The following is a 14,416-nucleotide window of genomic DNA, read 5'->3' on the forward strand; positions in this document are numbered from 1 at the left end:
GCGTCAGGCGGTTGATACTCTCCATGACTGACTGCTGGGACTGTGCCATGGCCTGCTGGGACTGGGCCATGAGCTGCTGAGACTCGGCCAGGGCCCGTAGCGCGCCAGCAATGTCATGTAGGCTCTGGCGCATTGCTGCCTGTGAGAGGGCAACCCTCTCCAGGGCCATGGGTGACTCGTGCACGTGAAGCCCAACGCCTTGCATAACCTGACCCATGGCCGATACCGTTTCACCCATTGCCTCGACCGCGGATGCCACCCGTGTGGTGTCGGCCTGGGTGGCTACCACTCCCTGCTCCTGGACGCGGTTTGACTCCTCTAACTGCGTCTGCAGATGCTGGAAGACAGCCCTCATCCCGTCATTGTGTCCCTGGGTTTCTTGATGCATCGGCTGTGCTGGTGGGTCGAGTAAATCCAGGAACCCGGGAAACGTCTGGCCGCCAGCTGGATGCTGGGCCTGGGCTGCCCTCCGACCGTCCAGCCCCTCGGCTGCTCCGACCTCCACCTGCTGTACCAGCTCAGCTGTGTGGTGCACACCAGACCATGACCTAGGAGCCTCATCACTTAATTGGCCAACCGAGGTGAGTGTCTCTGGGATGGTGGATGGAGTGGGAGTGGGAGACAGCAGTGCCGCAAGATCTCGGTCCTCGTCCATCAGAAATTCAGGATGGTCCTGGTCCCAGTCATGTCCCAGCGCTGGGCGCACGCGGCCCATGTATGGTTCAGTGTCAGGTGTGTCCGTTGACCGCGTCGCCGTCCTCTGTGCATCTGGGTCCACTGACCCGGTCCTGTCCTGTCTCACGGCCCGACCTTTGGATAACGCACAGCCATGAAAGTCGTCACTGTCTGTCCTCTGTACGTCCTGCTCGAGAGTCCCGGATTTGGAGGATAGCACTCCTGGCCGACCTCCTGCCACCCTCTGACGTGCGACCCAGGGTGCAGTGGTTGTCCTGGATGGTCACCTGTTTCTGGCACCAGACGGCCCTGGACGTTCGTCAGCACGCCCTAGGGAACAGAATAATATGGGGTTAGTTAGACACGCTCGGCCGGGCGTAGGATGGTCCAGTGGGTAGAGTGTGAGGGGACAGAGGATGGGGGGTCCAGTGGGTTCAGTGTGAGGGGACAGAGGATGTGGGGTCCAGTGGGTAGAGTGTGAGGGGACAGAGGATGTGGGGTCCAGTGGGTAGAGTGTGAGGGGACAGAGGATGGGGGGTCCAGTGGGTAGAGTGTGAGGGGACAGAGGATGGGGGGTCCAGTGGGTAGAGTGTGAAGGGACAGAGGATGGGGGGTCCAGTGGGTAGAGTGTGAAGGGACAGAGGATGGGGGGTCCAGTGGGTAGAGTGTGAGGGGACAGAGGATGGGGGATCCAGTGGGTAGAGTGTGAGGGGACAGAGGATGGGGGGTCCAGTGGGTAGAGTGTGAGGGGACAGAGGATGGGGGGTCCAGTGGGTAGAGTGTGAGGGGACACAGGATGGGGGGTCCAGTGGGAAGAGTGTGAGGGGATAGAGGATGGGGTGGGAGGGGGGGGGGGGGGGGGAGGTTGTCATGCAGGGTTATCTCACTTGGTTGTGCACCTCAAACCTCGCGTTGCGCGACCTCCCGTGTGGCAGATCCCCCAGCAAGGTCCAGTGCCCTCTGTTCAAACACTGTCAGGGGGTGCATGATGGGTGAACCCCCTCCGGTCCTGTTGCGCTCCCGGCTGTTGTGAGCAGTCTTGTCCTGTTGTCCTATATCAACATAGATAGATTAGCACAATTTGGCAGGTATCATCAGGGTGTTCAGATATTGGCACTGGTTGGGGGGAAAGTTGCAGCTACACCATGGAATCTCTCCAGGGGTTGCAGCGCTCATGTGGGTCTGTGAAAACTTTGTTAACCACCCTCCACTCACTCTTGCCCCACCCCTCCCCCTCCCCCTCATGCCCGGGGGGGGAGGTGGGTGATGAGGGACATGGGGGGGGGGGTGATGGTTGTGACCCGGAGGCACCCTGGCAGCCCAGGTGAGGTCGTGGAGCGTCTTGCGGCACTGCTCCCCAGACCGAGGGGTCTGACCCACAGCACTGACTGCCATGCCCACCTCACGCCTGGCCTGCCGCACAACGCTGGAAGGGTGGCGATGCCCTCGTCTTGGGCAGATGATGCCCCTGCGCTGCTCCACCTCATCGAGGAGGGTCTCGAGGTCAGTCTCACCGAACCTCGGGGCGGCCCTCCGTGGCTCCGACATTTCCCCCCCTCCTTTGTTATCGTAGATCGCGCCCTTTTACGACGCTAAGCGGCGTCATTCGGGTGTCGTGCGCTTCCGACGTCATCCCCCCCCCCCCCCCCCCCCCCCCGTGTCCCGCGCGGCCCCGATGCTAGCCCATTCCCGGGGCCAGAATAGGTCACGAATAGGTTTTGCGCCGTCGTTGAACTCGACCGAGTTCATGACGGCTTTCCCGATGCGGCGCGGCATCGTAGAATCGCGCCCATGAAGTTTGAGCAAAGGATAGCCTGATGAAATAAGTAGGTAAAAAGATACAAGCCTAGATTAGCCACACAATAGCATGCAAAAATAGCTCAAAAAGGACATCCAATATTTCTCCAACTCTCCTCCAGCTGGTGAGGGTGCACCTCGGTAGAGTGCTCTTTCAGAGGATCAGTGTAGACTCAATGGGTCGAATGGCCTCCTTCTGCACTGTGGGGATTCTATGACTGGATCATTGCATATGAGGTTCACTAACCCTGTGCACAAAGAAATGCCCATTGGCCTCTCTTAAGGACAATATGAAACTGCCAACCCAATGTCATTGACTTCCCAACCAAAGTCCCTTTTCTTTTTCTACCGATTAAAATATTGATAATTGTAAAAATGCTAATTGAACTCTTTCTTAGGTTTTTCTGTCTCTAGTTGAAACAGTGCAAACATCTCAGGTCTCTGCAAATAACTGTAGTTTCCCTTCCATTTAAAACTCTGAATGCTTTCTATGTTGTTCATCATTCTCATGTGGAATTTTGTCCATTATAACTTGGGCATTTAGAAATAAATGGGTGAGTAGGAAAAGCGTGACCTTAAGTGGTAATTTCACTGAAGTAGTAATCCAGATGCACAGACTAATGCTGTGGAGACAGAGGATCAAATCCCACCATAACAGCTGATGGAAGTTTAAGCCAATTAATAACATTTGGAATTAAAAGCTGGTCTGAGTAATAGTCAATTGTCATAAAATACCTACCAATGCCCTTGAGTAAAGAAATCTGCCATCCGGCCCTGGTCTCGCCTACATGTGACTCTTAACCCACTGCCCTCTGAAATGGCCTAGCAAGGCACTTAGTTCAAGGACAATTGTGATGGGCAATAAATGTTGACCTGACCAGGAATGCCAACATACCATGGCAGAATAGAAAAAAACGTGGCATACATATCAGGTATGTTCCAGATCGACTATTTGTGCCACTGGGTGATAACAACTGGCCTTAATAGCACTGGGCAAATGGCTACTCTTGATTATTATTCATTGGCCTTTACTGGAAAGCCTATATACATGAATGTCAGATGGGGTCAGGTTCAGTGATGATACTACTCCTCTGCCATAGACAAATTACATCCTGATATTTAATGCCTAAGCTCAGGCATGAAAAACTGCTAGTGAAGGTAGTGAAGGTCTGCTGATATCTGTGGAATCATACCCAGTGTCTTCAGAAGTGGGAAAACTGGGGAAAGACAGAAAAGAAGTCAAACCTTACAAGTGACCTGAATAAAGTGGAAAGGACGGATGCAGTTCCCTCAGCAGAATGGTCAATAATCCGGGGACATGGATTTAAAGTAAATGGCAGAAGGATAAGAGGGGAGGTGAGGAGAAATAGAATCCATAGAATCCTTACAGTGCAGAAGGAGGCCATTCGGTCCATTGAGTCTGCATGAATCTTTAAAAAGAGCACTCTGCCCACTCCCCCACCCTAATCCTGCACGTTGAAACAAAGGGGCAATTGGTCACAGCCAATCCACCGAAACCTGCACGTCTTTGGACTGTGGGAGGAAACTGGAGCACCCGGAGGAAACACACACAGACACAGGGAGAAAGTGCAAACTTCACACAGTCACCTAAAGCCGGAATTGAATTCGGATCCCTGACGCTGTGAGGCAGCAGTGCCAACCACTGTGCCATGATGCTACTACAGAAAATGCTTTTCCTCTCCTATGGGTGTTGGGAATCTGGAGCTCACTGACTGAAAGAGTGGTAATGGCAGAAACACTCGCCACATTTAAAACTCTCACCATTATAACTTACTGGGCTACAGACCAAGAACTGGAAAGTGGGGTTAGGTTTTATTGCTCTTCTTTGGACAGCACAAACTCAGTGGGCTGAATGGCCTTCCGCCGTGTTATACAGATTTTCTATGTTTCTGTGTTTCTACATTCCCACACTTTTCTACATTATTCCTAAGCCTTGTGAAACTTACTGGGCGCAAGATTCTGCTTCAGCATTCCAGGCACACACATGGTGCCGACTTCAAAAAGTTGCACACCTCCAGACCATACTTTTCCAACCATTAAAATTTACCGTCTGCTCTCTGTCTACACCTGGGACGCAGATAATCCCCCACCGGCTTTAATATTGAAAGGATGTGAAGTGCCTTGGGATGTTCAGCCACATTAAAGGTGGTTTCTGAGTGTAAGTTATTGCTGTAGCATTTTAGATCCAAATATCATTCTGTTATCCAGGTTTTATTGAACATTAAAACTTTACAGGAACATACTTTTTGTTAATGCTAATTGATAGCAGACAGGTATATATTCGGAAAGCTGGCATGACGTCTCAGTTTGAGATTGGTAGGCTTATTCCCAGAAGCATTTCTTTGGGACTCTTGCAAATGAATTATTTGAGCCTCTCACAGCACGGGTTTAATAGCAGTCTGAAGATCATCAGCTTCCTTGTGAAAGAAAAAAGTGCTGTTCAGCATCTGGTAAAAAAGCTAATGCAGCAACATGCTGCTGTAATTGTTAATTAGCTTAGCTTCTGGCCACTTCCATCAAGATGAAAAAGAAGAATTTTCATTTGCTCCCCTGCTGCGATTATCAATGATACATCAGGTTGTTATACCGAGGCAGTGACGCAGAATCACCCAACTGGGTCTGTTTGTTGATTGATTGTGCCTGAAGGTGCGGGAAGGCGGACGATTTCCGATTGTCTAGCCCTTTTAGTGAGGCCTCTAGGGTAATGTGCTGTGGCATGGAGATGCTCCTCAGCAATGGAGGGACAGAATACCAAGATAGCAAAAACCGGTACTGACCTTCAGGATTACACCGAGCATGGGATGGCATTCGAAGAAAGATTCAAGTAAATCATGCTCATCATTTCCTGACTAAAGGTGGGCTTATAAGCATCACACTGAAGAGAGAAGCAATGGTGCAATGGCTTCACTGTGGAACTCCGGACACTTATAGTTGCTGCAACATCCAGGAACTGTAAGCTAAAGCGGCTCCTCTACTACATTTATTCACATATTTTTCCTCCAAATTCTTAATCTGACTAACTCTAAGCTTTGTGATAATTTTAATGTTAAATGATTTCTACCATTAAATCAAAAGCACTAATATTAGTTGTATCAGTGCAAGATCGCTTCACTTTCAAGCCGAGTAGGTTATATCCCATCTTTACCCAATTTTCTACCTTCCCCTGTTCGAAGCTGGTGGCTCATTTTGAGGCTGCAGTTTCAGTCCTGAAAGAGTGAGTGGCTGATAGCAGCTGTGAAATAGGACAGATCTATTCCACACTGAGTGAAGTGTGTCAGAGTTCTTCCTGTGTATTTCCTTTATTCCAATCTATTTCATTTTATTTTCATTATTTTGGTCTGTGAACCCATAATCGGGATGTGCCGATTTAAGTAGAAGACTCAAAGGAAACAGCCTGCTTGCCTGGAGACTGTGTTCCCAGGTTTTGTACTTTAGAAAGGAGAAGTCAGACTCTTCAGCACTAAGTGGCTCTTAGGGACCAACTTTGGGGGAGGGGAGTAGGTTTGATTTGTTAACTGGCAACCAATGCATTGGCCAGGGACAGTGTTCTGCTGACAATGGTCAGTGATTGGTTCCTGCGTAATACTTTCTGAGAGAAATCGGCAGAAGCATTTAAACCTTGGAAATTAAAGTCAGTCTCTACCCCTCCCGCTTGCTGAAGTGAACTGCTCTATTGTTCTAAAAGCAGTGAGTGCGTGGCACATCCTTTGCTGTAAACCTAAAATTATGCTGAGTCTGTGGAGAAAGTAGACAATCCTGCTGGAGAAATCCATTTCAAGTCTAGAAGGAAGAAGCACCAAAACTAAAATCTGAACTTCAGAAAGACATTGACTGAAAGCCATCCCAGTGCATCAGCTGTCCCTACCCTTTTATATTTATTAATATTTTATTTCGCTTTCCACCACCCTTTCCCCTCTGGGTTGCTTTTTGTGTGTAGAGAGTAGGGCGAGTTAGGAAGGGTGGGTTGGGAAAATTGTAAATAGTCAGTTACATTTTCTGTCTGTTTAATTATAATACTGTAAACAATAAAAGTTTTTTTTTAAGTTACAAACCTGGTGACTGTAGTTTATTAGGTTCAACCAAGGACCTTGGGTATTTTAAATAAAATTTAATTTCACCTGTGTTGTGACTCCAGTTCAAGTGAGGCAGGAATTGACCATGCACTAACCTGGGGTGTCATGACGAGTATCAAAATTAAGTTGGATTTTGTTCTCATTAGCACTGACCAGCAAAAGTAATGTGACAGTGACTGGGAACAAGACTTATTAATTGATATCTTTCCTTCTTTTCCTTAGCTCGTGGGTTCTACATTTTCTGATTGTTTCTCTGATGAACTCAACACAGAATGACAATATTTTATCAGCTTGCTGTTAAAGAAGAGCACCTCACATCAAATGTAGAGTTAAAGTTCTGACAGCTGGGAATTAATCTCAACAATGTACCATCTCGGGTTTCTCCGATTCCAGTGCACCCCGCTACTGCTGTTAGTGAGAATGAAGAATTTGGCGCTCAGCCAAATCTTCCATTCAGTGCAGCAGGACCGGAGATTCCTGTCGGCGTGAACGAGTGGAGAATTCCATCCCAGATCTTTTCATCTTTATTTATATAATATTAATGTGTGCTATTAAAACTATATGACAAATATCTAACAATTCAGATTTCCACTTTTCACTTTTATCTGTACCTTTTCTTGAGGCTATTCTCAGTCTCCAATCTCTGAACATTCAATCATACAAATTAGGAGCAGGGGTAAGTCTATTGGCCGCTGGAGCTCTCTCTGCCATTTAGTAAGGTCACGGTAGATCTGACTGTAGCCTCAACTGCACCTTCTCTCCTTCCCCCGATAACCTTTCATCCCCTTTCAAGAATCTATCCACTTCTGCCTTAAAAATATTCAAATCTTCTGCTTCCAACTCCTTTTGAGGAAGAGAGTTTCAAAGACTCACGACCCACTGAAAGAGAAAAAATTCACTTCACCTCCATCTTAAATGAGAAACCTCTTATTTTAAATGGCGAGGCAAGCAGTACAGTGTTCTACACAGTTCTTTCAATCTGTTTTTAATCATGTGTCTTAATGAAGGCAGAATACATTAATCCAGGCAGGATACGGGACAATATCCTTCTGTCAGATCCATTCTACACACTCAGGGAGGGATTCTCTGATCCTGAGGCTAAGTGTTGACGCTGTCGTAAACGGCGTCGCATTTCACAACGCCGTCAACAGACCTTCAGGAGCAACGATTCTAAGCCCCTCAGTAGGCTAGGATGGCACTGGAGCGACACACGGTGCTCCAGCTGCCGATGTCGGTATCAAATGGGCACCGCGGGTCTGCACATGCGCACTGTGACCTGCGCGGTTGTGCGCAAGCGCGGTGGCTCACTGCGCCACGCCAGCCCCGACGCAACATGGAGGAGGCCTACAGGGGCCGGCGCAGAGCAAAAGAGGCCCCCAGCCTGAGAGGCGGGCCCACCAATCGGCAGACCCCGATCGTGGGCCAGGCCACAGCAGAGGCCCCCCCACACCCCACCCCTCCCCCTGGGGTCAGAAACCACCCCTCAACAGGCCGTCCCTGGCTGGATCCCCAGAGGTCCCAGCGGGTAAGACTAGATGTGAACAGTGCTGGCGGGACTCGGATTTTTTTACGGCCTACCGGGCGGAGAATCACGCCGGCGCCAATGGCGCCGATTCTCCGCTTTCCGGAGAATCGACAAACCGGCGTCAGGGCGGCGTCGTGCGATACACGCCCGATCCGGCGATTCTCCAACCCGGCGTGGGCTGAGATAATGCCACCCTCAGTCATTTGATCATGTGAGTCAACTAACTTGACTTAGCTTTTTGATTTACTCTCTTCATGAGTTAACAAGAGGGTTGATGAGGTTGATATCAAGTACATGGATATCCAAAAGGTTCTGATTAAAGTGCTTCAGAAACTTCCTTTCGAACAGCACGGTAGCTATGGTTTGTGGCGGTTAAGGTGGCTCACCACCATCTTTGCGAGGGTAATTAGGAATGGGCAATAAAAGCTGGCCTTGCCAGCCATGCCCACTTTCCATGGATTTTTTTTTTAAAATAGGCTTGTCAGCAGCATTGAAGCTTATGAAAAAAAGGACAGTGGAAGCATAGATACAAAGTTGGAAGAGTGACAGGAAACAGAAGGTAGTGGTAAACTGTTGCTTTGCAGACTGGAGGAGTGTATGGAGTGGGGTTCCTAGGGGTTGGTATCAGGACCACTTTTTTTTAATATAGATATTAATATATAAGACTTGGATGTACATGGTACAATTTCAAAATTTGCAGAGGACACAAAACTTAGGTGAACTATTAGGAGGATCATGAAAACTTTGAGAAAACATAGGCAGGTTGGTGGACATATAACAGATTAAATTTAATGCAAGAAATGAAACATGTAGGCAAGAAAAAATGAGGCGAGGTAATAAAAAATATAAAATAATGGGTGCAATTCTAAAGCGACTGCAGGAACAGAGAAATTGGGGACATAAGTGCAGAAATTGTTACAGGTGGCAGGGCAGATTGAGAAACTGGTTAAAAAGGCATATTGTGGTAGCATGGCCCCTTTAAGGGGCGATACTTGTGCGGGCCACGTGACTGACTCTGTGCCTATGGTGTCGGAGTGTGCGGACTTTAGCCGACCAGGTATCTGGTCCGTTGTGTTTAACACCGCCTCGTCGATCGTCGTGCGATATAACACATACAGAATTGTTTATAGTTAGAGGCAGAGAATAGTGAGGAAGAAAGTTATACATGACTGCTTGGCCTCAATTATTGTGTTGTGTTCAATTCTGGGCAGTACACTTTAGGAAGAATGTGAAGGCTTTAGACACCATGCAGAAAATATTTACAAGAGTGAGTCCACGGATGAGGGATGAGGGACTTGAATTACGTAAACTGATTGGAAGAGCTTGGTTTCATCTCCTTGGAGAAGACTGAAAGGAGATTTGTCAAAAGTGTTCAAAATCACGAGGGGCCTAGACAGAGTAGATCAGAGAAACTTTGGCAGGGGTTCTGTTGGACCAATAAGGATTGACACCTTAATGAACCTAATAGACATCCCACACTGGCAACCAGGAATCCCTTTCCAACTATTCCGCTGTTATTGCGGAAGCTTTGCCTGTGCAGAGGCTGATGCAGGGCCTCTCCCACGATTAAGCTGGCATGTTTCCCACTACAATGGACTGCATTAAATCCAGTCCTATATAATGAGAGCAGCCATTATATGGATCCTGCTCTATATCTAAATCGCTGAAGGTGGATGTCTCTATTGCTTCCACAAACAAGTAAAGTACACATTCCGGAATCTGTATTCCAAGAACACTGGATTCTCCCAAAATAGGAGTATGCCCCCACAATGGCGTAAAACAATGGAGTTTTACTCTAGAAGTTCCTGGAGAAAAGTACAGGTAATTCAATGCCCTGCAGGGAGCTAGCAGGGACCCAGAGTAATTCACGCAACTTTAGCTGCTGATACTGGCCCCCGCACTTGAGTCCGCGCATTCGCATGGCGGCGGCCTCCAACGGCAGCGCCGAGCTCCATGGCGGACTCGGACTACAGATGCAGAAGAAAAATTAGACCCACCGATAAGGCCCCCCCTCCCCAGTGTCCGATCTCCTCGCCTCCCCCCCACCAGGGCGGCCACGAACTGAGTCCGTAGCCGCCACGCCACCATCCCGACCGGCCATACCAGGTTAATTCCACACTGTCGGGAACTCGGCTGGTCGAGAGCGGAGGATTGCTGGGCTTGCCTCTGTCAATGGGCCCCCAGCCACATGGCGTACTCCGCGATCACGCCAATTCTCGTGCCCAATTTCAGCGTGAAATTGGATACTCTGCCCCCGCGGCGAACGCAATTTTAGCGCAGGGCTGCGTAGAATCCAGCCCACTGTTGAGTTCTGACTATACTATTTCTCATTGACTTTTATAAAGCAATAAAAATAAAAGCACTTTTGCAAATACAATTCTTGATTATTTTTCTTGACTCTTCTTATCACTTACCACTCGACCTTCAGGACCCATTGGTCCAATTGGTCCTGATCGTCCCTAATGAAAATAAACACAGCAATGATTAATGAGTAACCCCCTGAAAATATAAATGCATCAAGATAAATGTTCAAGACCCAAAGCACAGGGAAAAAATAGGTGGGTTTTAAAGCTTATCTTTGTAAAGAGGATGCAAAAAAACAGGCAGACATAAGTTTGAAGTCGAAGGAAGAACAGGTTGAAGTGCTACATTGAGCTTTGATTTCAATCCAGTGAAAAGTATGAGGAGGAACCCATGCAGTGGAGAATAGAGGCCGCGAGTCTCCGAAATCCCGGCCAAATGTTGACGCCGGCATAAACACCGGAGTGGTGTACGCCGACATCAATGGGCCTCCTGGCCCAACAATTCATCGGTCTTCAGGTGTGCTGCACGCTGCTCCGGTGCCGAAAGGCAGCCCTGTACGGCTGGCGAAGGTCCGCGCATGCGCGCGATGGCCATCTCTGCACCGGCGCAGGAGCGTGGTTGCCATCTCGGCACCGGCACAGAACAAAATGTCGTGGACCTTACAGCGGGCAGCACAGGAGGTGGTAGGCCCTCCTCAGATCGTGGCCTGCCGATCTGGGGCTCGCAGGCCTGGACCATGTGAAGCTCCCCCCTCCGGAGTCACGTCCACCTGTCCCCCCAACCAGGACGTCCACAGCGACCGCGGGTCCGAACACCTGCCGGATAGTACCAGGTTGGAACCACGCCGGCGGTAATCGGCGGTAGTTCGGCCCGTCACCTGCGGCAAATCGCCACGGGGGCCTAATTCAGTGGCCCCCGACTGGCGCCGCGGCGACCACGTGGGTGCGATTCCGCTGATTCGCATCCCAGAGTCAGAGCGGCGTGGCAGGAATATCCCGCACCCCCGCCGATTCTCCGACCCGGGCGGGCTCGGAGAATCCCGCCCAGTGTCTTTGCAAGCTGGAAGTAACCTAAGAGGAAACAGTACTGACTAAACAAATTAAAACACATACTTATGACTGAGAGAGGAATGCTTGGGTCCAGAGATGAGAGCAACATTAATTATTAGATGAAAGCTTTTTGTGACATGCGAGATGAGCTTTTGGATTTCCTGCAGATGGGAATATATTCAAGTCTAAATTGAACTTGAGCTTTATCGAGAGCTACAGGTTACTGATAGGAAAGTGATTGTTTTAGGAAAAAAGGAACCATGCATTGTGGAGCTCTATTAACCTGGGAAATCATTTGAGCTCCATTTAACGTCAGAGAAGATCGTGAGGTCAAGGATGCCAATAGATTGAGAAGGATTCAAGATGGAGCTATCAATTAAACAAAAAACAGTGTGTGCTCTTCATGTTATTAAGTATCATGAAAGAACGTATTGAAATCCATCTACCAAGTATGAAGGGAACTCAAAAACCTTGATACAAGGTTTCTGGGAATGGTCGATGGTACTTACATGTATTCCTGGAAGGCCAGGCTTTCCTGGATGCCCTGTGAATCCAACATCACCACGCTCCCCTTTCTGACCCTGCAATGGAACAAATTGACATATTACTTAAATAGGCCGATGCCGCTAATTAAGTGTCACCAAGAAAATACGGAGCCTGTATTTCAATGTTTTTAGCAATGAGAATGTAATAAGTAATTAATTACAGCAAGGTTTACGGCCAGGTGACGGGAGAAACCTATTTTCATGAGGCTGTGCATGTAGATACTAAGCTATCTTTGATAGACACCAGTCACTCTTAAGTAATGGCCAATGTTTGATTAATACATAATCCTCTGAGTAACAGATATCTATTTGAACAAATCAGGAGGACTCATCTGAGAATTAGAAACCAATGAGAGTAAATAAGGGATTAGACCATAGATAAGGATTTCCTTAAAGGTAAGTCTTCGTGGTCGAGATCTCGTTCCTGATTTCCTGCCTTCCTTAATTATTGAATCATCTATCCGCTTGTTTATGTTTAAAGTGATTTCTTTATGTTTTCTTTTATGTTTAATGCTTTTCTTGCCATGGGTTTGACCCTTTTATGTATTGTTTGATATTTTGTTTCTAGGTTTTGATTCAGTTCTTATTCAAGTGTATTCAAGTGAATAATTAGCGATAAAGTTGTATTTTTGACACCTCCAATCAACCGAAATATCGACTCTCATTAGGAGGTAAAATGAGAGTATCGACAGGTCTCCCGCTGCACTGTCGGAATTCTACGAATAATTAAAAAATACAACAAGAAGCTCATGTAAAACCGGATGCCCAAATTAATCCCTCAGCATTTTTCTTTACATACTCTATTACATACTCTCTGCAGTTACAAAGGGCTAATTACATATAGGGCAATGATCAGATTCGAAATTAAAATGTCTACACAGTCCCAAACTGTGTTTTAGTAATTTGAGACTAGACAAATAATAAATGCAGCAAGCTTGGGTGGAATAGGCAGCGTTGGTCCGGGATTCTCCGTTGCAAGTCCACCCCGCTATCAGCAAGGTTGGAGAATTTGGCGTTCAGCTAAATGTCCCATTTGCTACAGCAGGACTGGAGAATCCCACTGCAGTGAACAGATGGAGAATCCCTCCCTAGATCTACGGTTTAATTTTCTACACCACTGGGGTGTGCTTCTCCTCATTTTATATGTTTGACCATATACACTTCAGAAAGTGGTGGTGAGTTGCCTTCTAAACCATCGCAGCCATGAGGATTTTGATCCAGCAATTGGGTCTGTAGAGATTGATTACCATGTTTAGTCAACAGATTTATCATCATAGCATTATGCAACAAACAGGATGTTGGTAAACAGACTGGCTGCATCTCGATCGTTCTTTGTTCAGCAACTCTCCTCCGGAACGTAAAAAGCAGGGCAAGGAGATGAATGAGCCCAAGTTTCCAGTTGGAACGCTTGTGGAGCAAAATGACGTCATGAATGAAATCTTGTTAAATTCACCTGCAAACCACTGTAGTTGGGAAACTGTATTGCTCATGAATCATACAAATATACTGATTGCTTACTGGAATATTTTGTATGTTTTAGGAAAGATTTTTACAGCTGTCACTCCTACATCAATAGTTTCTGGTAGTATCTGCTTCTACAATATGATCAGATTTTGCAGAATTCAGCCAAATTACACAAGTTGTGTCATTACTCTTTATATAAAACATGATACTGACTTAACAACCTTTGGAAACAATTGGTACTTACTGGGAGACTCGGTTTACCAGGAGGGCCTGTTTGTCCCTGCAGAAAGAAAATTAAATATGATCACTTTTGAAATGAACACTTACCCGAAATCTGTCTCCCAGCACAAACACCAAGCATTCCTCAATTATGTACAACACATTCAAGCACAGGGTGATTTTGAAGGTTGAGAGGTGACACTCATCTTGTTACTGGATGAGTCCTAGCTAATACCACATGAGCAAAAAAAGGAGGCTGATCTTTGATCGGAAGTGCTCTCTGGGTCTACAGCCTTTAAATTCCAAGTCCTATCCAGTCCTTCTTGTGGTGAACCCTGTTAACCTCTAACTCACACAGAGAGAAAGATGTTGGAAAGTGACACCTCAAGGTATTTGGTACTTTCAAGGTTCTTCTGCCTGGCTCTGAATAGTATTTCCAAGGAAGATGGATCCTCAATGCAAGTATTAACATTTTCCCTATTTTCTTATCCAGTTTGGAACTGTGATCTGGGCTTTTCATACTAGCTAATGTCCAATTGGTAGTTTAAGAGCCAGACCGATCAGAAAGCCAGGTAGTTCTGACATGTATGTCCCATCTATTTATACTCAGCTCACTGAAGCAGATGTGCAAACAAAGTGCTTCACTTTAATCTGTTGCCAGCTCCAGAAAACAGCGGGTAACCCTCTTTGCCTCTCATCTTTAAGAAATCAATCGGATATTTTGGAATTAATACGTTTTAAAGA

The 14,416-nt window shown here is 47.2% G+C and overlaps 1 protein-coding gene across 1 annotated transcript in view; it reads right to left on the minus strand.

The window, feature by feature from the left end:
- LOC119972300 (collagen alpha-1(IX) chain) overlaps nucleotides 1-14,416 on the minus strand; it is a 156,836-nt gene that overhangs the window by 86,199 nt on the left and 56,221 nt on the right. Inside the window, exons 8-10 of the mRNA XM_038808789.1 lie at nucleotides 13,698-13,733; nucleotides 11,954-12,025; nucleotides 10,506-10,550 (exon numbers count right to left, since the gene is read on the minus strand). Coding sequence (XP_038664717.1) covers nucleotides 10,506-10,550; nucleotides 11,954-12,025; nucleotides 13,698-13,733 — 153 coding nt within the window. The remainder of the gene's footprint in view (nucleotides 1-10,505; nucleotides 10,551-11,953; nucleotides 12,026-13,697; nucleotides 13,734-14,416) is intronic.

The sequence above is a fragment of the Scyliorhinus canicula genome, chromosome 10 (genome assembly GCF_902713615.1).
Source record: "Scyliorhinus canicula chromosome 10, sScyCan1.1, whole genome shotgun sequence".
Taxonomy (NCBI): Eukaryota; Metazoa; Chordata; class Chondrichthyes; order Carcharhiniformes; family Scyliorhinidae; genus Scyliorhinus; species Scyliorhinus canicula.